At 41.8% G+C, this 23,285-nt stretch overlaps 2 protein-coding genes across 4 annotated transcripts in view; both read right to left on the bottom strand.

The window, feature by feature from the left end:
• Nucleotides 1-337: 337 nt before the first annotated feature.
• Nucleotides 338-9,707, bottom strand: TBR1 (T-box brain transcription factor 1). The gene is made up of 6 exons (XM_086369749.1): nucleotides 8,909-9,707; nucleotides 8,148-8,302; nucleotides 7,671-7,792; nucleotides 6,935-7,093; nucleotides 5,942-6,003; nucleotides 338-2,830 (listed from the first exon to the last, which is right to left on the bottom strand). Exons 1-6 carry the CDS (start codon nucleotides 9,598-9,600, stop codon nucleotides 1,972-1,974), a joined length of 2,049 nt encoding a protein of 682 aa, XP_086225875.1. The 5' UTR covers nucleotides 9,601-9,707; the 3' UTR covers nucleotides 338-1,971.
• A 4,673-nt stretch (nucleotides 9,708-14,380) lies between these two features.
• Nucleotides 14,381-23,285, bottom strand: part of PSMD14 (proteasome 26S subunit, non-ATPase 14) — a 111,174-nt gene continuing 102,269 nt past the window's right edge. For all 3 annotated transcript variants that reach the window (XM_086369735.1, XM_086369727.1, XM_086369717.1), the window contains 2 exons: nucleotides 17,228-17,290; nucleotides 14,381-14,796 (listed from right to left, as the gene is read on the bottom strand). In XM_086369735.1, coding sequence (XP_086225861.1) covers nucleotides 14,698-14,796; nucleotides 17,228-17,290 — 162 coding nt within the window. In that variant the 3' untranslated portion in view covers nucleotides 14,381-14,697. The remainder of the gene's footprint in view (nucleotides 14,797-17,227; nucleotides 17,291-23,285) is intronic.

Raw genomic sequence — 23,285 nt, 5'->3', positions numbered from 1 at the left:
TCATGTTATTTCCTACTTACAGATATAAGAAAGCGTGTACATTTTCCCGAAGGGGGAAAAAAAAAAAAAACGAGTGTAACAAAGTGAACTCGACTCACAGGGAATTACGTAGTTGTAAATAAGACAGAAAAAAGTAATTACTGGTAGTGGTATATTAACAAATTTAAGAGGAAAATGGGATATAGTTCCCACTACACAGACTGCCCCATATTGGAGTAGAGACAGGCTATTCTTCCTCAGCCCTTAAAAATAATCACCTCTAATTAAATTTTCAAACTGTAAACTGCTTTCAAACACCATAGAGTTTTACCAGATTTATTTTACTTGTTATACACAGACAATACAAACGAGCAAAAAACAAAACGTTTCTCAATGGAGTGTGTCCTTGTATAAATTATTCAGTTCACAGACAAAACGAAACAAATATAAAAATCACAACATTAGATTTACAGAAGAGCCAAAATATACACACGTTTAGACCCTGAATTCCTATTAGGAAAAAAAATCCCCCCAATGGACTGGAATCTAGATTGAGTATTGTGTATGATGCATATTTCACATTAGTTTTAAAGTACAAAAAAAAAGTATAGGTTTGCTACACAACATTAGAAATTCTACTAATCTATTTTCAGGGGGATCAGTGCTCCTTATCAAATATAACAAGACTTAGAGGGGGGAATAAACAGTCTTACTTGCATTAATGCTAGTGTTTTCCCAAGGAAGTCAAATTTCAGCTGTTTCTAGGTGGCGGGGAAATCATTTTCAAAACTAAAATGCAGTAAAATATACAACTCACACAATTCATCTTCACTAGACTACACTATAGTTAACCAACAATTCAGTCATCTATATCATTAGTAGAATATTCATTACAAAGATTTACAGCATATAAAGGTGGAGGGGGGAACTGAAAGATATTCAGAAACAGTTTGTCAGCATATTTGGCACCTGCACAGACCAGTAATGGATTTGGCACTTTGGGGAAAAACAAATAAGGCAAAATAATATTGCTGATGTCGAGCTATTCTATTTAGAAGGAAAGGGGAAAAAACATGTAACTCGTTAACTTTGCTTTGCAGGCATCATGCCACTTAATCGACTTGCCTATGAACAGACACCTATTCTTTACAGGTGTTTGATCAGATTCTCCTTAGCTATTTGTGTGCAGTAGGGCACAGGGTAGTTATTTCATGCAGTGGATTGAGGAGAAGTGAGAAACTCTTCATTATCTAGTCTTTCGAGTTTCCAGAGCCTCTTAGAATACTGTTAATAATCTCACAAGAAAACATTTTCAGGGGCGGGGGGAGTTGGAGAAAAAGGAAAAGAAATGAATGAGAAAGTTTAAGCGTGAACTGGTTTTGTGCCTTGACAATGTGAATAAAAACTAGCCATTCGTTACAATAAATTAACACTATATACAGTCATTTCACAGGCTTTGTTCCACTAGAATTATTAACATCCCTACCATCCATCCATCCATCCACTCGGGGATAAGAAAGGACGCGCTGGGTGGGTCCAGGTTCTACAGTCAACATCCTACGGTTAATGGGGAGGCCGAGACTTGGCGGGTCGGAATCGCTGCTGCCTGACAGGACTGCCCAGGTCTCCTAAAGGTGAAGAGTTTCATGAGGAGAAAGACAAGGAGAGGGTGAGAAAAAGACGAGGGGGTGGGGGGGAACTGTTAGGATAACTTCACAGAAGGAGATTAAGTAGGCAAACCAAAAAGGTTTACAGCCAAGTTGAAGGTCGGTGCGCTAACTGCAGAAACTGCTGTGCAAAAAAAAAAAAAAAAAAAGTTAAAATCACACTCTGGAGACCTGTACTAATTCGCTGCAGACGGTGTTCGAGGGTCAAATAAACTGAGGGAGTGCGCGAGGTGGGGCGTGAGCAGGAGGCGCAGGGGAAGAGGCGCGAGGAGCCGGCAGGGGCCGGGCCGCGGCGGGGCGCGGGGCCGGGGCGGGCAAGGCCGGCCTAGCTGTGCGAGTAGAAGCCGTAGTAGCCGCCTATGTCCTTGGCGCAGTTCTTCTCGCAGTCCCGCTGAGCCAGCACCTCGCTCTTGAGCGGGGACGAGCTCTCGGACACCGGCGTGTCGGCGGGCGAGATCCGCCTCCGTTTGGCCTGCTCGTAAATCCCCGAGTCGCTCGAGTCGATGGACTTGATAGAGGAGGGCGTCTCGATCCAGCTGGAGTCGGACAGGTCCTTGGGCTTGGCGTCCTCGGCGGCGCCCGGCGGCAACGGCGAGCGCTCGGCGGCCAGGCCCTCGGCCTCCTCGCCCAAGTAGGGGTTGGCGCCGGCCATGCGCGCGGCGGCCGCGGCGCTGTTGGGCCAGCAGGGCAGCACCGAGCCCGACTTGGCTCCGCAGTACTGCGGTGGGCTGCGCGCGCCCCAGCCCGACGGGTCGGCATAGTAGCCGAGCGGGCGGCCAGTGCAGCCAGCCGCCTGCAGCGGCAGCGCCTTCACGCCCGCCGCCGCGTACGAGAGCAGCGTGGCCGCGTTGCCCGCGAAGTCCGTGGCCGTGTCGTAGGCCGAGGCGGCGAAGTCCAGCCGGTTGTTGGCCGGAGTCACAAACCAGCGCTGCGGCGACGGCGCGCCCGGGTCCTCGGCCTGCTGCGGCGACAGCAGCCCGTTGGTGTGCGGCACGCTGCGGTCCGTGCCCGGCCCGGGGCCGGCGCCCGCGCCTGGGTGGAAACGGGCCTTGGCGTAGTTGCTCACGAACTGGTCCTGCAGGAAAGACCCGGCCATGGCGTAGCGGGCCCCGGGCACGATCTGCGAGCGCGGGGAGTCGTTGGGCGAGGGGGTCAGACGGTCCATGTCGCAGCCGGTGTAGATCCTGCGAGGGAGGGAGAGAGAGAGAACCGAAGGGTGGCGCAAGGTCCTTTCGGGGGCGCTAAAGAGAAGACCACCCCTGGTCGCCCACCCCTACACTCTCCACGTGTAACCTGCCGTCCAGGATAAAGACAGACAAAAGGTCACAGACTTGCATCCTCTCCAAAATAAATCGTGAAATTATAAAGGAACCGATTGGTCCATTCAGGGACCTAAAGCTGATACAGATGAAGAGGAAGGCTTCGCTCCTCTCTTGCGCTCTCTCACCAAGTGCACAGAGGGCCGAGAGAAGAGCACAGCAGGGGATGCTCACCCACTTCTCCAATATATGTGCTCACATTGAGGCAGATCTGCCCAGGGGGCTCAGGTGGCTTTTGCCCAGTGGGCCTTTCTTCTGCGGTGAGAATTTCTGAGTGAAATTTCTAAACCGGTTACCCATTCCACCCTTTTAAGACCACTTTCTTCCATCTGACACACACGCGGGGACCCCCCTGGTAGTGAGCATCAGACTGGCCTTGGACAGTCTTCTGAGACCCGAGGGTTACTGCTGGAAGCCTCCATGGCACTTACTGTCTATTGTTTTCCCCTGTGTGTTCCTTTAACCACCCGCCCCCCCCCCTCGCCAAACCATACAAACTAGAATTACTACGAGGAAATAAAGTCATCAATCAATAAAATTATTTTACAGAGGAAAAGTATTCTTTGAGCTTCTCTCCCCAGCTTTTGATTTGTTACTGTTAAAAAAAAAAGAAAAAAAATGTGGGCAAACTCTTAAAAGTACAATTATCAACCTCCGCCAAGAATCTCCCACTGGTAACAGCTCATCCTTATACAACTTGACTATGTTCCAGGCACCCTTGTCTAGGGCTGTACAGATCATTATTTAACCATCACAATTTTCCAAGTTAGGTACCATTATTATCCTACCTTACAGATGAAGAAATTGAGTCAAAGGAAAGTTAAATAACTTGCCCAACCACAGACAGTGATTGTGTTACTGGAAATTACCTTAGATAAGATAATCAAAGGTTCATTCTAGGCCCCACAGGGGCCTATAAGATCCCATTAGAATTGAGAAGGAACCAGAGACTGGATCAAGATTGGTAGACATATTTTCTCATACACATCACACACATGCTCACACATAAATGTTTTAATCTTTAATCAACAGACTGTTTTGAAAGAGAAACTTGTCAGACCTCAATACTTTGGGGTCTTGTCAGACCTCAATACTTTGGGGAGGAGATTCCCTAGTGAGTGGCCAAGCAAACACCCTGGTCCCCCTGAACTCTTTATTGCTCTCCCTGTTTCTCCAAAAGTGAGCCAGGCCCAAATAACCAAGGTAAGGTGGAAAGAGTGTCAAAAACCATTCTATGCTAAGCCATAAATCTCTAAGACAGCTATTCGCATAGCTAAAGAAGCTTTTTATGATAAATATATAGTGACTTAAGAATCAAACAGAAGTGGCTTTTCCAACAGAAGTCAGGCAGAAGAGGGACAAATGAGGGTTATGCCGTGGCTGCTCGGATGCAGTTTGCTGACTGAACAAAATTTCCCTCCTGAAACTTAATTCCAGTCTCAAATAAGAACAAGTAGAGGGAGGCAGGAAGGGAACATAACCAGCAAGGTGCAAATATCTTCTCTGTTTACCACCACATTTAAAAGGAAAAGAAAAAAAAAAAAAAAACAATCTGCAAAAGATACAGTTTATATGCCCATCCAGGTCCCAAGCCACTTGGGATTACCGAACTGATTTGTGCAAAATAAAATGCTTTGGAACAGATGTTCGCAGCAGAATTAAAAGCTCAAAATCTACAAGACCCCCCTAGTACAGAGACCAGTATCTCTGGTCTCCTGGGCCACACGCTTTCCACTGTGCTGAGCCCACCTTTTTAGACTGTGAGGAAGGACTAGAGTAGCCAAGTTTTTCTTTCTTTTTTTCTTTTTTTCCTGGGGAATCATACTGAGGAGGCTTGCTTCCTTTGGATCACTTTTGAAGGATACACTTGACAGAGTGTATAACTGTATAGTTATAGTGTATAACTAACTTAATAGTTACAGTGTATAACTGTTGATGATTCTCTTCAATTTCTTATAAAAATATCAGGAGGGAAGTTTGGTATCTACCTGGAGAGAGCCACTTGTCTCCTCCACAAATTTAATCTATTCCTAATCAAAGATAGCTTCAACTCTGTAGTTCTAGCCCCAGCACTTAATGCAAGCCATGAAATTAAAATTAATGTATCCTTTCCTTCTATAGTCAGACAAAAGTGAAGGGATCCCCACAGTCCAGATTTAGATCTTGCCCTATAACTCTTAGTGAACTCCTCGGCACTGTACCTGGGCTCTGAGCCTCCGAGTGAGAGAACGCCAGAACAAGGGTTCAGTTTACACCTACTGTTGCCCCCAGAGGACAGCATTTTGATAGACAAGAAATGGAGATAGATAAGGGAGGCCTGAAGAAAAGGAAACCAGCACATTTAATTAAAACACACCTAGATACAAATGATAAAAGAGGAAATATTTTTCTTTCAAAGCATAAATAATACACTGCAACAGCACCTGGGTCCTTCCCAAAGCCTGAAATGACTGCACCATCAGCTGTGCTCGTGAACTTGCCTGTAATGGGTGCACATTTTTATTCAGTCCATGGTAAACTTGCACAGGAAAAGCTATTACACAAAACTTGGAAATGGGTAAATAAAAGTCACATATGCCAAGGAGACTGTAACAACTGCCAGAGCCACATGCACTTTCAGGCAGAATCGGGCGGTTTCAGACACAGACAATCTGAGCTGAGCATCTGCAGCACCACACACAACTCCCCATACCGGGAACCAGGGCAGCTTCCCCAGCCAGCCAGCCCCAGGGTCCCCGCCAGCAACTTTGTAATTCATATGAAAGCTAAAAATAGGTGGAGGAAACCTTTGACCCAAACGCAGAAGTACCAAGCCAGGTCACCAGAGAGAAGAGGACCATCAAAAAAGAAAGGGAAAACCCAGGAAACAACTTTGTTTTCACACTTTCTAGCTTCCAAAAGCCTTGTACAAAACAATCCACCTTTGACCCAAACCCAATTCCACAGATTTGAGAAGAAAGGTGCAAAACTACTTACGTATCATAATTATCCCGAAATCCTTTAGCAAAGGGGTTGTGATCTATTTTCAGTTGTGTAATCTGGAAAAGAGAAAAAAAGATTAATATAATTTTACTTTTTATACAAAGCAGGGTGTTTAAGAATATGTCATCTGCCACTTTTTACAGGGGCTAAAGGCCTACAATTTTATTAAATAGCAAGGCTTCCCTAACTGAAATTTTTGAGGGAGTGGGTGGAAAGGTGAAAAAAGTATGATGAAAGTTATGTTTAAATTAATGGTGACTAAAACTAAAGTATAGCTTTCCATTAGCTCTCCCATTTGTCCTGAACTGGTTCAAAATGCTCATTTTAAAAAATGCTTGTTATGTAAATGCACTTACTCAGGCAAAAATTTTTCAGGGGCACTTGAATTCATTCCTAAAGAATGTTGCCTATCTTAAATGCTTCATCATATTTTTAAGTTAGTTGCTTCTAATACACAACTTGAAGAACCCACAAGTTGCATCTTGAAATCAGTTTTGATTGAAAATAAATGCATATCTTTCATTTATGCTATTTTCCTGTTTTAAAAGAAACACTATCACTTCTAGTAGTCAAATCAACAGTAGTAAAATAAGTTTTTGCAAACTTGCAAATGAGTGCTAGGAAGCTCACTCCATAGTCCCCAGTAATTTGATTTATTTTAGTTTTTAAATCATGAATGTGCGTTTCTTTCAATAACCCAGAAACTGATGTTTGAAAACTAAATCAAAATTCCCAAGAGGCTCTAGAAATCCTGGTCACCTTGAAGGTGGCCCGGTGACCCGCGTCGGAGACGAATAGGAAGCGTTTTCCCACCGGTTAGGTATACAAGGAAGGTGCCCAGCAGGCCCCTAGCCCTACTCTTAAAAGGCACAGCAGAGCCAGCTGTGGCGGATGTTGGTGCCCGAGCCGGGGATGGCCCCCCGTACCGCCGCGGGCCGGGGCAAGCCTGCGTCGCCCGCCGCGCGCCCAGCCCCCAGGCCTCCTTACATCGGTGTTCTGGTAGGCAGTGACGGCGATGAATTGAGTTTCGGGAAAAGTGAACGTCTGCACGCGGCCGGGCTGGCTGGTGTCCTCCGTGCCGTCCTCGTTCACTTCCACTACATGCAGGCGGGGCTGGTACTTGTGCAAGGATTGCAAAACCACCATCTGTCCGGCGGAAAGAAAGGGAAGCGCCCGGCGGCACGTTAGTGCGGTCTGCGCGCATGGGGCTGTGAGCCGCGGGCCGTGTGGAGTCTGCGAGAAGCCCGCCGCCCCGGGAAACTGATCGCGGGCCTCGCCCGGCTGGTGACTGGCTGGCGGAAGCAGACCTGTCCCCGTTCCACCGGAGCACGCAACGCCCGAGCACCAGAGGAAAACCGAACCCGACCGCCCAATCCTCAGGGCCCTTCTCCCAATTTTCCTTTAAGGAGCAACAAAGATTTTCACAACCTGCAGATCCTGCGCGTTTCCTTCTCAAAATCAACCAAATATTTGTACTTGTGAAGGTTGGGAACTCGGTAATTGGGCGAGGGAGGGGGGAAGGGGGAACAAGAACAACTTTGTAGCTTAATATAATTTGGGAGGACGGAAATCGAATTTTTAAAAAGTATTTTTAATGAAGCAAAGAAACATGTGTCATTCCTCATGTTAATTTAAAGTGATGAACTGGATCTTAGGCAGGAACGAGTGTGTATAAGTGAGTGTGTGTGAGAGAGAGAGAGAAATGAGCGCTTGAGCCACTGACCTGCCCATTGTTGTTGGACGCTCCTTTGTTGTTTGTAAGTTTTAATTTTCCAAAAGAGATTTCTTGACGCATCCAGTGAGCCCCCGTGTTGGGGGAATCCGGATGCATATAGACCCGATTTCCTAGAGAAAGAGACAAGTTGTTTACATGTGCCCGGGGCACTGCCCAGTCCCAACTCCTCACCACGTTGGACACACACACATACATAGACACACACCCCTTATTCCACAGTAAGGCCCATTAGCTGGGCTTTTATAAGGCCGTGCTTTCTTCCTATTAACTGGGAATGATTAAAATAGCTTTTGCATAATCCTCCCCCTTCTCGTCGCTCAGTCTCTCCCCCTATCCTCCTAGTTTCCTTTTAGAAGTCATTGGCCGATCGTTTTAAAAAGTCGCTCGAGCCAGTCCACAAAGGCTTTAATTAATCATTCTCACCTAAATAAGTGTCAGGAAGACGTGTTAATTGGAAGGACTTGCCTTGCACATTGGTGTCCGCTTTGCCGCAAGGAACCCATTTGCCTCCTTGAAACCTCCAGTGATTGGGATCCGCCAAAATCACATCCACAAAAATATTGTAATGAGCCGTGGGATCGAGACCAGAAATGTTAAAACTTAAAAAAGGAAACATGCGCCTATTTAAATTAGGGAGGGGGGAGACAACAAGGGGGAAAAAAAAAACATAAATGTTAAAGATTAAATGCAAGAAGCGCGGCGCCAGATAGCAAAGCAAAACTTATTCTCTCAGCATCGATGAGCGAACGTTTGCTGGATCGGAAATAGGGTGGTGGGGGAGAAAAAGAAGAGGGACTGAAGTCTGGGAGATCGGCGGATGAACTGGAATGGGAAGTCGGCAGGTATCACTGCCCAGGTGGAAAGCGAGGTTGGCGACCCGAATCTCCACCTGTCGGTGTATCCGGCATTGATGCCTCCCTCCCATCTCCCGGCCACAGGCCAGGGCTCTCCCCCTCTCTCTCTTTCCTTTCTCCGGCCACTGACTGGCTCTCCGACCACCTTTCTAGAGCGGGAACCCCCCCGCCCCCCGCCCCGCTCCCCGACATCACCGCGGTGGTTATACCTTCCACTTTCCGTTTTTCCAACACCAGCCAACTCTAGGACGCGCCAGAGCGCCTTCCACTCCGCTCCCGACCCCAAATCCTCGCTGCCGCGGCGGTCACAGCCCGGGTACACATGCCCCCCGGCCGCGCCTGGAGCAGCGGCAGCCAAGAATGTAACATTACCTTCCCTGTTTGGTGATGATCATCTCCGTTTGGTGCCGGTGAAATTTCAGCCAAAGGGGCCTGTTGCACAGGTACACTTGCGCTTTGCCAGGCACCAGCCCGGGCTGTGTGGAGGAGAACTGGTAGAACGGGGCTCCTTGGTAGGAGTGGCCGTACTGCTGTGGGTAGGGGTAGCCGGCGGCGGGGTAGCCCTGCGGTGAGGAGTTGGACAGGAGGCTGTTGTAGGCTCCGTTGGTGATGACCGGGTGGTGGGCCATGTAGCGGCTGGGGCTGCCGATGGAGAAGGCGGGGTGAGCCGGTCCGTGCTGGCCGGGGTACGGGAACATGGCACTGGGAGCAGTGGCCGCAGACTGTGGCTGGCTGGACTGAGAGAGGAGGTAGCGATCTGCAGCAGAGCCATCGAAACTGTGACGAAGCTCAGAGACCCCGTCCAAGACAGGAGAGAGTTTACTTCTCTGGACGTCCCCTGGTGAGTCCTTGGAGTCAGGAAAATTGTCTGTATCTGACTGATTCGTCATCCCCCTGGTAATTTTTTTCAAAGGTGAACTTCTCTCCAGGTTGTCAGTGGTCGAGATAATGGGATGATCGTGCAAGACAAGCTCAGATCCGCCTGAATGTGGGTAGCTGCTGCTCACATTGAGAAATTTCTTGGAGAGCATGATAGAAGGAGAAAGGCAGTGCTCCAGCTGCATAGCTCTAGAACCTGAACACTCGCCCTCCTGTCCCTGGTTTTTAAAGTCCTATTTATCATAAACTAGAAATCCACAGACCCCCTCACTAGACAGAAAGCACTTCAACCAGCAAATGCTTCTCAAAGGTTTGATTTACTTTTTTTTTTCCCTGGGAGAAGAGATTGGCCAATTGACACTATGCAGCAATCAGAAAAGGCTCACTTTTGATCTTGCTGCTTGTGCAGCCGATGAAACGGCTCCTGCCATTGGTTAACTGCTGACAGTAATTTAATTAGATAGACATTAATTAGGATAATCACCTGGCTCCTGGTCGCAGCGATCATGGCAAATTGAAGGGGATGATTTTATTGTTGGTTTAGGGGGGTGGGGAATGTGTGTTGGTTTTACGTGAGCACTGTTGTGTCACCTTTAAGCTTTGTGACCACTGCTTTAGGAAGATTCAAAGATGTGCAATTTACTAAACATTTCCTACCTTCCCCCTCCCCCTCCTTTGGAGCTGAGGGGCGGAGGAGGGAATTCGACGATGCTAGGAGACTTTTCGGATCTGAATGAGCCAAATATTCAGTTGAATGTAACGATTTCAAGTGCAAAGTATACAAAGCGCGAGCCGGTGGCCTCTTCTCGCCCTGTAAAAGTTCCAGAGTCTGTCTTTTCCAGTTAATACAGAAGCACAAGACACCTGAGCCAGTCCTTTGTGATCAGGTCCTGCGTGTCCTCAACGAACACCCCCACCAACACACACCCTTTTAACTCCATACAGAAATAAATAAATCACTGCTACTGAGCGCCACAGCCATGAAAGTGAGCGGGAAGGGGGAGTCGTGGGGGAGAAAAGCAAGCAATTCAGCCACCCCATCCACCCACCTCGGGAAGATTCGGTTTCTTGGTTGAGCACAGAAACAGTGACAATCAATGATCTCCTTTTTAAGTTTTGAAATAATCATAAGCTGTCGGGTTGAAGTGCCTTAATGTATTTGCAGTGATGTTTACGAGGTCTTTCTTAAATATTTAATCAGCGAGCTTGGTCGCAGATTATCTGAAGAGCATCTAACTGGGGGCAGGCGCCATGCATCCCTCACGTCCCACTGCACTTCCTTCTCTCCGAGGTACGGGCTTGGCGACAGGTTCAAAAGCCTCGCCAGGAAAAGAGAGGGCCGAATCCTCGCGCAAATCGGTTCGCTAGAAGCGCTGATCTGGGGAGACAGAGTGGAAGTGGTGTCAACGCAGTGATCTTTATGGAAGACTCGTGTGTGTGTGTGTGTGTGTGTGTGTGTGTGTGTGTGTGTGTAATGTTTATATAATCTGGAGGAGAGAAAAAGAATCCATGCCAATAATTTTAAAATGAGAAAGAATTTAAAGAGGGATAGAGAAAAGAACCAGTTTAAAAGGATGTTGGCACAAATAGATAGCACGAAGCCCAAAGCAACCCCGAGGTGTAAGAAGAGATCTCCTGGTACTGGTTCCATGGAGCAACTCAGTCTCCGCCCGAACCAGAGAGCCAAGAGCAGCAGAGGGTTCACCGCCCAAAGCTGCTTCGCGTGGCGGGCACCCGCCAGCCCGCCCTCCTGTGGCTTTCCCGGGACGGCCGAGCCTCGCGGGAACCAGGAGGAGGAGCGCAGCGCCGGAGCTCGGCTCGGCCCCGCGTGCTGGCTGGCGGGCCGGCTCCAGGCGGGGCACCGCGGGGGCCGGCGGCGGGAGAAGCCACCCCCGCGCTCGGCGCTCGGCCCTAGGCCAGCCGCCTTGCTCCGGCTCCATTGTCTAAGGTCTCTAAGCGGCCCGAGAGTAGGCTCCCCAGCACCCAGGCGATCGCGAGGGGGAGCCGCCCGGATACCCGGGGAGCGCGGAGGCTGGCGCGTACCCCAGGGGGACACACTCTTTCTGTGCCGGAGGCTTGGCCTGGGCGCCTCCGCCCGGTGGAGCTCATGCCTTCTTCCAAGAGTGTATCTGCCTTCCCCTCGCCCCCGCCGCTCCCGGGGGGGAAAGGGCGCCCAGGACACTGGGTGTGTCCTGCCTTGATAGCGAGGGGTTTCCAGACTCGACCTGTGCCTACGCGGGCGCATTTGGAGAGCGCCGCCTGGGTGGGCCCAGCGGTCAGCGTCCAGCCCGGACTGCGCCCCGGTGGCGGTTGGGGCGCCTCGGCCGCAGAGGGCATCAGCTGTGGCCTCCACCACGGCGCCGCAAGCAGGGTCCGACGCGGGCGGCCCAGGGCTGGAAGGGTTGATGACCAGATGTCCCAGACTCAAGCCGATATAGTTTTCTGGGAGAAAAATACAGCCAGACCCCATTTTCCTTTAAAAAGCTTCATAAACAAGCAGGGGCTTAATTACTAAGGTGTTGGGAGGTGGGGGAAGGGACCGTGGCTATGACATTATTGATGCTTTTTTTTCCCTTTTGCCCTGTTTGGCCTACTGTTGCTTTCCTTTCATTAACTTCTTTGTCCCTGAATGCCTTTCTTTCCACTGTTTCCAAGGTTGCCCACCTCCCACTCCCTCAGTGGGACAGAGCCTTAAGTGTGTAGCAAAAAAGCAGAGACTCTACCTGGGCTCTTTGTCAGGTTTTTTTTATTCCTAGTACCCTGAGTTGGCTTTTTTTAAAAATGAAGAATGCTAAAATGACATGTTAAAGTTCAGAAGAGGGAGAGTACACCTCCCTCAGTTTTTAAGGCATTGGATTGGAAGATAAACAGGAACACTCACTCAGATAATCAGGATTCATTCAGTGATTCCTCAATACAGGTTTATGCCTTTAATATGCATGCTCAAGAAGGAAAACTAAGGTTTTTCTCAAGATCAGCACATCTGCTCTTGACTCATACTTCTGTAGAGCTGGGCTTCCCAAACTTTAAATATGCATATGACCCACACCAGGATTCTGGATTCTGATTCAGTAGGTCTGTATGTATGATGAACTCCCAGAAGACTCAGGTGCTCCTGGTTCAAGCAGATCACACTGAATAGTGAGGCTGGAGTTTTTCATGCCCCCATACTAGTCTAAGAGGAAAGCAGGACATGTGAGGCAAGTTTTGGTTCTAGTGCAGCAAAATCCATAAATGTGCTCATATAAGCACACATGTACACACACACCTGAAGTGGCTTATAGAGCCTGTGGTTAAATAAGTTGTTTCAATGCCCGCCTAGGCTATCAGGCTGCTGCTGCTAGCTAAAATAGCTGTGCACTCCAAGACAAAAGTGTTCACAGAGCCTCTTCTTTGGGCATCCTTTTGATGGACTCCAAACCTATAAAAATTTAGGTTTTTTGCTAGAAGGGATTTTGAAATTGGGAACGTCTCCAACATGAACCAAGTGGGAGAACGTGAGATGTGACTGTGGGAAGTCCGGGAAGATGAGGTGATCAAGCAAGAACAAAAGGCAGGCCTTGTATAAGCCTTCTCAGTCGTTTTATTCACTCAGGAGCTATTTTTCAGGGGACTAAAGTGAAAGAGAAAGAAAAAAAAGTTTCAAATAGAATGTTGAAAACAACCCTTCGATTACTCAGACCTTCTTCTGAGCGCATATTGTACCAAAAAAATCTTTACTAGCTCTCATGAACAGTATCTGTGCAAGAAGTCACAGAACCTTATTTATGTATGGGGGAAAATAATGTATGAAAAAAAACCCAGCTTGCACACAAGTTTAAAACAGGCAAAAGGAAAACTTCTACTAACTTCAACTCTTATATTTTAATTGTAAATGGTTGGCTCTTATAATCCCAACAATTAATACATATTACATATCCTACATAAAATATACCATCACTGTCTTTAAAAGAAGAAACCACAGGACAATCAAGAAATGCTCAAAACACCTCTCATTCCACCAAAAATGAGGCTGTGAAACATATTGGGAGTTTAAGCCACTTCCACTTAAGTTTCTAGCAACTTTTCATTAGGCTACCAAGGAAAGCCTAGGATTATTTAAATAGGACAGTAATTTGGTTCATCATATTATTCATACCACCTCTAGCAGAGGCTAAGTCTCAATTCTAAATCCCCAAGTAAACTCCCCTTTAATGAAGCCTTAGAAACATTTTTACCATATTTTCACAAAGGGAGAGACAGAATTAAATGTTATTTGTCTCCATACTTTTTGCACATTTCTTGGAGGCCCTGGTAGGGTACTGTCCCATGAATGAATACTAATGAGAACAATTACTTATGTACATCAAGTTAGAAACAGGATGAAATATCTCTGAAAACTGCCATTAGTCAAATTTTTGTCTTTATCAGGAAACTGGGTCTTTCTCAGTTAATTTAAGATGAGAGAAAACAATGACAAACTTATTGCTTATGTACTCAAGATATTAATTAACATTATGGCTCCATTTCTCATTTTGCTTGAAGACATTACACACCTTCTACAGCGGTCTCAGCTAAAGTCTAGTGAAGTATGCAGCAAGCAACTAACTCCCAATTTCAACATTGTTGGTGGAATGTACCCTTTAAAAAGAAAATCACAAAAGTCTAAATTTAAATTGCCTCCCTTTTCTTCTTATATTACTTATCTGAAATACTGGAAGTATAATGTGTTAACAAGATATTGAGTATACAATATTAACTTGTGACAAATACTTTTAATATGTCAACATTTTTCTGGGTTACTCACTAATGAGGTAGCCACTCATTAATGGCAGGCATTTTACATTTGTGAAGTTTTGTTATCATACTGATGTTTTGTGTTACCTTAAATTGCAAAGGGAAACATATCGTTGTGTGAGATTTCTAGAGCACTGTCAAATGTTATTCTATCAATTCCACCCAGTGCCAAAAAGACCTCAGGAGACATAGATTGTAAATGTATTTTATTTTGTAAGCAACAATCAAAATATATTTGTGTTACTGATTTCTTCAAATATTAAACGGGATCTTAACAAAATTTGTCCACTTTGATGTATTCTTATACAACTTTGGAATCTGCAAAGACCCTGACTAAAGAAATAGAAGTAATTGCACAATGGAGACTGAAGGTGTTACAGTGCTGCAAATGATGCCAGATGTCTTATTTTTAACCAAATACACCTTCAGAGGTCCCTTGATTTTGAGCATTAGGAACAACAGAGGACTATACACTGAAAGTATCACTAAAAGCTTTTTCCATTACTTTATTTAAATACAACAGTATCCAACATAGCTGCTAAACACTGGACAATATTTGAAGTCATAAGTACATCCACATGTTCCTCCAAATGACGTTTGGGGTCCTAAAAGAAAAAAAGAATAAGGAAAGGGAAGAAAAAAAAAAAACAAGAACCATATTACTGGTAGACGAATTGCTTAGATTTTTTTTTAGTAGCTGATGAAATCGGTAAAGAAAACCAAACTTAAATGTATATATATATTTTAAAATTTTGTTTTCCTAATATACTATTATATTTTCAGGATTACTAAATCTGTTAAAATGTTAAGGAGCTGATAAAATAAATGAAAGGTTGATTTACACAATGTTATGACTACAGCAGAAATATAAAGAGTCACAAGGAATTCTATACAGTTTGAAATCATCTGATAAAAAAAGTTAAGAGCATTTTATATGTATGTATAAGCCTGATTATAGGTGTATATTTTCTGCCATTCACATATATTCAACGTCTGAGAGAGTACTTTGCTCAAAGCAGACACATACCAATAGGCAAGAGTTCAATGTAAATCTCATCACTTCCTCTATAATTTTAATATCTATATGATTTTAATATTTCACAAATAGTACTTTAAATCAGAAATACTCTTGGATCAATAGTTACTATTAGTAACTTAAAAATTTAAATACAATTTGGATCAATTCTAAAATGTTAAGAATATTTCATGTAGCTATTTTGAAAAAATGTATCACAGAAAAGAATATAGGTACAATCCATTAATTTAAACCTGATCAAATCTGTATTTGAAATATGAGTTAAAAATAAGGCTTAAAGTTGCACTGTAATAAAGGAAGTTAAAATGCTTAATATACATTTATGTTTAAGGCTGAGCTGATTGAAATATTTCAGCTAAAAACTTGAAAGCTTTGATATAAAGGGTATACATTGTACAAAATAAAAAATTCTCAATTAAAGCATTATTTTCTTATATGAATTGCTAAAATACCAAGAATCCTAACTTTAAAAAAATGTTCACCACTGAAACTACTTCTTGGCTGTTGCTTTCTGAACTACAATTTCAATACGTTGATTTCTTTAAAACACCCAGACACACAACACGCTATAGATAATTTCAAATAACCAGACCATAATATTAAATTTTCTTTAGTTAAAAAAAACAAGCCTTAGGGCATTTTAGGTGAATGAGTCTAACACTGGCGAGAGAAAAAGACACTGGTCTGATTCCATTATAGCCAGTTTTGCCTTTGCCACGCAGTAGGCCAAACCAGTGAAGTACGATATTTTAAAAAATGATTCTGATGATTATTAAACTTTGCAATTATATATATTTTCAGTTTCACTTTTAATTTACTCCTTTTCTTTGCTGCTAACTGTTAAATTGAATCTATATCAAGAAACTATAGCATCAGAGTTATTTATTCAAGAAATAGTTACTGAATGCTGGGTTCCAAGTTGGTGATCTAATATTACATATTAGAATAAAATATGTAGTGGGAAAAGACAACAAGGGTGACTGTATCATACCGGATGAAAGAATAAGATGAATTATATCTCATTTTGGTTTTGGAGGGTTTCTACTGTTATTTAAACCATAATATTCAGAATGCAGTGGGATTTGACTTCATCAATCATGATATTTAAGTTAGAACCTTTGCCCCTACTGCTCTATTGGAGTAACTGGTTTTGCAGCAAATTGGTAACACACTTCCCGCAGTTATCTACATTACTTCTTGTGGCAGCTGGGTGATTCTTAGAGATTTCCCATCCAAGAATGGTCCTGGCCCAAACCTACATAGCTTGTGAGATGTGATGGGATCAGAGCATATGGTAGGATGGCTGAAAGCAAAGACAGCTTAGTGTCTTGCATCTGAAATATCAAGATTCTGCCAACATCAGCAATATGATAACCATGTTCCATGAAATGAAAAAATGTAATCAACATTCTTTAAAAAACAGTCTAATTAATCTGTAGATTCTTTTAATTGGTTGGTGTGTTCCCCCCCAACCTTCAGAAAAATAGGAACTGAAATATATATTTCATCTTGGTAAAGTGAAAGAGCAAATACTTGAAACCCTTTCTCTTCACTCAGTAAAATTCAACAGGGCTTTAATCTTTCTCAAGAATATTACCTATAAATTGAAGTCTACATATTGACAGATTATATATCATTTTAAAAACTGTTATGTATGAAATAAACCCACCATTCTATTATCTTCAAGGATAATATTATTTCAGATAAAAATAATACTTGGAAAATTAACTCAGGATGCAAGTTTCCTAATTTATTTCTACTATTTTCACTAAAAATAGTATTTCATGGGTATATATTTGTGATTTACTTCTCTATAGCTGGCAAAAAGACTCTGACATCAAATAATTCAGTGACCTTTAAAATTAGCATCACATTTACATGACAGAAGAAAAATGTAGAGTGAACACAGGAAAAAAAAAAATCATACAGGCTCCAAAATAGTTTTAACTCTCAAGAACATGTTACTATGTGACCATATAATCTATTACAGTATACCTCACCTGCTTGCCAACATTCTTTATTGCCAGCTGTTCAGGGGTCATCTTATCTTCTTCTTCTACAGCCTGTGAATGAAACACAAAGGACAGAGTTTCAAATTATAAATGTGCTTTTCCCACTGCAAAATAATCAAAGATGATAATAATCATTAATTTTCATTCACAGAATCTTTTGTTCAAGCAATTTATTGGGCAAAAAAGCAATTCTGCTAATCCTTCAGGGTAATAAAAACTATCACCACCATCATTTTGAAAACAGACTTAAGAAATTTGTCCAAAAAAACCCCCCAAAACTGAAAATATCAAATTGGATCACCAAACGGAAGTGTCAACCATTTGCAAACTGTTATGGAATTATCTGATGGATGGCTAAACTGGAAGAAGGAAGAACCTAAGGCAGCTGCTTGTGGCACTGGGGTACTAACTAGTTTATTTTGTCTTCTTTTCCTACTTTCTCTATGTTTCTCCCACAGTTCCCTATTATTTTGTCTCCTTTTTCTTGTCAGCCAAACCCATGCACACCCAGTATCTATTAGGAGGCTTCCCAGGTGGCACTAGTGTTTAAGAACCCATCCACCAACGCAGGAGACATAAGACACACAAGTTCAACCCCTGGTTTGGGAAGATCCCCTGGAGGAGGGCATGGTAACCCACTCCAGTACTCTTGCCTGGAGAATCCCATGGACAGAGGAGCCTGGCAGGCTGCGGTCCATGGGTTCACAAAGAGTCAGGCACGACTGAGGGACTAAGCACAGCACCGCAAAACACTTAGGATCAAAGGACCTGCTGCTGACTTTTGATCCACACCTAACAGATCATATAGTATCTTCCCTTAATACTTTCACATATTTAAATCTCTAAAAGTAAAATATGTATTCAGAAAATTTTCTCATTCCTCCACATGATTTTTCATAATCATTAAGAAATAGAGTAATCTGAGGTTTTCAACACCAAAAAATTACTTGAATTAAATGCCAAATCAAGTAAAAATTAAATCAATCAAACCATATAAACAAATCACTTTCTACTATTTTCAGAGTCAGCTATAAACTTTTATGTGTATGATCATAAATTTTCTAGCAGAATAATTTTGAAATAATTACAGCATTTACATTAGCTACCACTCTTGCCCACTACCCTAATAATGGCACCACCACATAAACCCTTTATTGAGAATTCTAAGTTTAAGGAACCTCCTTCTGAACAGTTTTGAGTATGCCACTGCGGGGAACTAGGACTCTGCATCAGGTGAACTCCTAGTCTATGATTTATTCCTAGCATTTTAATAAATGGAAAATGAAGAAAATTTAAGTATCATCAATCTTAAGAAATAATACCCCAGGACTTTATATGGTTACGAAGAGTGGGGGGGGTGGGCAGTGAGAAGATATGGGTAGAAAGCAGGAAACCAAAATCCCAGTGAGGGTTAGATGTGGATACTCTAAACTTAATAATCTCACAGCTGCCAAATTTCTTCATGTGTGAACAATGAACATGTAGGAAATGCAATCATCAGACATTTCCCATAAACTGGGAAGTTTGGCTGCATTTCACACCTTCTTAATAGTTTTGTAAACAGAGAACTTGAAAATGAGCAAAGATGGCAAGTATCTAATTTTATAAATGGACAAACTATCTGGAGAATATTCCCCAGTAGAACCAGCCTAAAGGGAAGATGGTGAATAAGTACTATATCTATCTACTGATTATTAAAGGATCCTTATTTACAACACATCATTAGGAAATACATTTATGACTCATAAGACTGAAAGAAGAGAAAATAAGTTAATAACACTCCAAATCCAGAATTCCCTAGACAGAGAATATGTTCATTTTCAGAGTCAGATGTCACTCATTATTCTCAGCTAGTTAAAACAGGGATCTCCAAAATTGTGTCTCCCATTATCTTAGTGTCTTACATACATGCAAACACTGGCAACACATAAAAAGTTTGTCTTTCTAAATTACCTTTACAAATCATGACACTGTATCTTACCAATTTGAAAACATTAGATGAATGGAACAATTCACGTAAGTTTGTACTCTATATCCATTCAGTGTTAGTTGTTCCATGCTCATGCCAGCAATAGTACTTTACAGTATTGGAAGGAGGTAAGGGTTTTGGAATTTGGCTCAAAATACCAATCCATGTACAAAACAATTATTATGCAGTATTCTGGAGTGTTGCAAATATCAAAGATGGCAGACATGCAAAGATGAAAGTAAAAAACCACATAAAGCACTGATCCTATTTGAAAGGTTAAACAGAATATAAAAATAAAAAGAATTTAAAAAGCTCTCACTCAGTTTTTAAAATCTTTTATATCATTTAACCACTTTACCAATTAGTTTTTCCATTTCCAATAATTAAAAGAGAGAGTTCACAAACTCTTTGAGAAGTGCAGATGGTAAAAAGTACTCCCAGCCATAGATGCCATCTGGAAAACGAGGAGCAGCTGTAGATTTAGGCATATACGAAGGTTGCAAACCCCCATGACAAAAGAGTAAGCACATCTCTTACATTCTGAGATAGACTAGATCATCACAACAAACCCCTAAATATTTTCTCCATCTACCTAAGTTACCTTTATCACTTTACCATTCTGGGCAAGACCAGTTTGTCTTCATTCTGGCTAGTCACCAGGAAAAATTAAGAAATGGTACCAGCAGAAACAAATGAAATTCAGGCACAGGCAATGTCCTCACTAGGGGAACTTCTGTGTTTATGGCAACTTCTGTGATTTGGCATCAAATTTTGCTTTTGCATTCGTGCTCTTCGGTTTACTCAACCAACAAAAAAGCACTGAAAATGTTTGTGGCTATTCACACTAGAAACGTTTTTAACAGTTTATCAACAAAGACCCCCAGATGGCTATCCCATCATGCACGGTCTGCACAGTTCTAAGAAATTCCTGGAATTTGGTCTGTTATGTTATCACAATCCCCTTAGATGTACCCCCTATCTTCAAGAGGCTTTTACCAAACCCATTAATCTCACTGTCTTTTTTCTGGTAATGGTCAAATTTCTCAAATGGAAAACCTCTGTTTTAAACTTGACCATTTTATTTTCCCTTTGACAAACATGGATTGGGTCCTTGGCACTTCATTAATATGATTTTAAGGATCTCTCCACCTTCTGAATTCCAATAGATTCCATTTCCCTGGACTTTCTGAAGACCTTTTTTAATACACTCTTTTCTTTTTTAATTCTTTAACCTCTGCTTTTATGACATCATGTCTCTTATTTCACTTTATTGTTGTTCAGTCACTAAGTCGTGTCTGATTCTTTGCAACCCCATGGACTGGAGCATGCCAGGCTTCCCTGCTTTCACTATCTCCCAGAGTTTGCTCAAACGCATGTCCATTAAGTTGATGATACCAACCAATCATTCTACCCAAGCCCATTTCTTGGGCTTCTTTTTTTCCCTTTGACATGTTTGCTGTACTCACCCTATAACATGCCATGCTCCCAATTAAGCACATGCTTTATAAAAATCACGTGTATGGTATATTATTTCATCACTAAACAATCTCTGCATAACTGTCAGTGAATGTAACATAGGCATTTTACTTTATTCTTGATTTTTATAGAGTCAATGAATTGACTAACTGAAAATCACATTATGGGTTATGAGGATTGAGAGTAAGTTTAAAGAAATGGCTTTTATAAAACATACTTGGGAAAGCAAAATTAACAAACATGAAACAATTAGAAAATTCTCTGAGAAAGTATTACAGGTGTGAATATGGAGAACAAAAAAATGGGTTTCCTACAATCACTGGTAATTAAACATTAACATATACATAGAAATATACAGAATCCTTAAAACATTCCACTGAAATAGTTAATCTACATTTTTACATAAAGAAATTAAGCACGATCTTCTTTCTATATGTTAATTACATCAATATTTATACTATAAATTTTCTAACTCTCCTTTTGAAAGTGCTTATAACACTGTAGTACATTTCACGCATATCCTCAAGAGTAGAATTTTCATTATTTTATATATTAGTAAGTAACTATTAAGTACTCACTACAAATAAGACAGTTCTTCAAGAAGGTCACATTTGAGGTTTACTCTACCTGCCTATAAATCACAAATTATAATACAGTATGAAATAAACAAAAAATGAGTATACTCAATGAAATGGGGACACAGCCAATAATAAGTCACAATAAAACTGTGACTTAAATACAGTCCTATCTATCTCCAAAGACCTCAAAGCAACATTCATGGCAATTTGGGAAATACTTAGTTTTTAATGACACATTCTGAATAAAGCAAACCTGTGATTTATTAAGTGACCCTAAACAGTGTAAATTCTTTCTAAAAATACTAAAAGGAATCCAACTTTAAAATGTAATTATATAAAACATATAAAATAAAGAGCATATGTGTGTGTCCGTACAAGTGTTGTATGCATAATAGAAACTGTGGTTTAGGTTGTACAAAAAATTTCTGTGGCAGAGTCTACTACTAGTTACATACATACATACTAGTTACATACATACATACACACGAGTTACATACATACATACGAGTTACATACATACATACATACGAGTTACATACCCAACATATGTCTTTTCCTTCTTTTGTAATATAGCCTTGATTTTATTAAACACAGCTATGCTCCCAGATAAAAGACTGTATTATAGAGCCTTTCTCAAAGCAAAGTATGTCCACTTGATTAAGTTCTGCCAATGAGATATAATCAGAAGTGCTGTGTGGGACTTATAGAAAGGACCCTGAAAAGGAACTGATTTATCTGAGAAGTATCCTTTTTTGCCCCTGCATTTCTTTCTGTTGCTTGAAACTCAGATGGGATGGCTAAAGCTTTAGCAGCCACCAGGAATCATGAGGAAATACAAAGGACAAAAGCCAATACAGGGAAAGTGGGGCAAAAGATGGAGATATCTGGGTTTGCAGTAATTTCAAAGTTTCACAAGGCCTTGAACTGCAAGAGATATACACTCCTATTTTGTTTAATCCATTGTTACTTCAAGCTAACACAATCTTAGTTATAACTAAAACATACTTGGTACAAAAACTGAAAAAAAAAAATCCAGGATTTACACGAAGTATAAAATTCCCCTACCGTCCACCTTGGAGGTGACACTGTTAACAGCATAATACATTGAGATATATGAGAGATAGAGAGGTTATCACTGGAAAATGGAGGGAAGGTCACATAGCAGGAATTTTTAATATTGCTATACAATTTCATTTTATATACATAAGAGCAAGTTTTAAATATTTCTTTAAGTTAGTACTTATAGAATTTCATTCCTCATAATAAATCCTTAAAAAGAGAACATGTTGGCTTAAAGAGCTAACGTGCACTTAAAAGTGAAAGATAAAATGGGAGATGGCCTTCAAAATGTCATATATCAGTCTTTATTTTCCCACTAGTGGCACATTCTCCCAAACCACTTTTTTCTATTTGAAAAGAAAAAAGAAACTAGTTGTATTATTAACTTTTTCTTTGAATACTTTATAATAAAGTTGAACTTTTTTTCATGTTTATATGCCACTTGTCGTCAGTGAGTTTTCCAGTTTTGTTATCAATTTATTACTGTTTTTTAAAATTATTTTGTAGGAACTATGTGTCTATTATGTACTCTTTGGCTACTAGCCTTTTCTGCGTTATAGGTATAAATATTTTCTGCTGGCCATACTCCTAACAAGCATTCAATAAATGTCATTTTTATTGCAGACAAACTTTACTGTTAATCAAAAATTTAAAAGCTCACTGATATTTTTACTAACACTAACGTAACCTTTGGGAAGCTTGACCACATCTTTACAAATATTGAGCCTTCCCTTACAGAAACAAGAGAATTTATTCACAAATGCTTTTTTTACTGTATTTCAAAGAAGTCATATATATTTATACATTTACATTTTTATGGTAGTTATTCCTAAGTATTTTGTAATTTTGGATGCTACTGTGAATTGATTTGCCTTTTATAACTCATTTCACCATATGTAACTGCATGGTTACTGTAACCTATATAATTCTCAATCATAATAGTTCTAATAGTATTCTAGTTTAG

This window comes from Bos grunniens, chromosome 2 (assembly GCF_055505025.1).
Source record: "Bos grunniens cultivar Pamir isolate PY7600 chromosome 2, Bosgru_T2T1.0, whole genome shotgun sequence".
NCBI lineage: Eukaryota > Metazoa > Chordata > Mammalia > Artiodactyla > Bovidae > Bos > Bos grunniens.
Note: the sequence above shows the minus strand (reverse complement) of the source record. Positions and strands in the feature narration are given on the sequence as shown.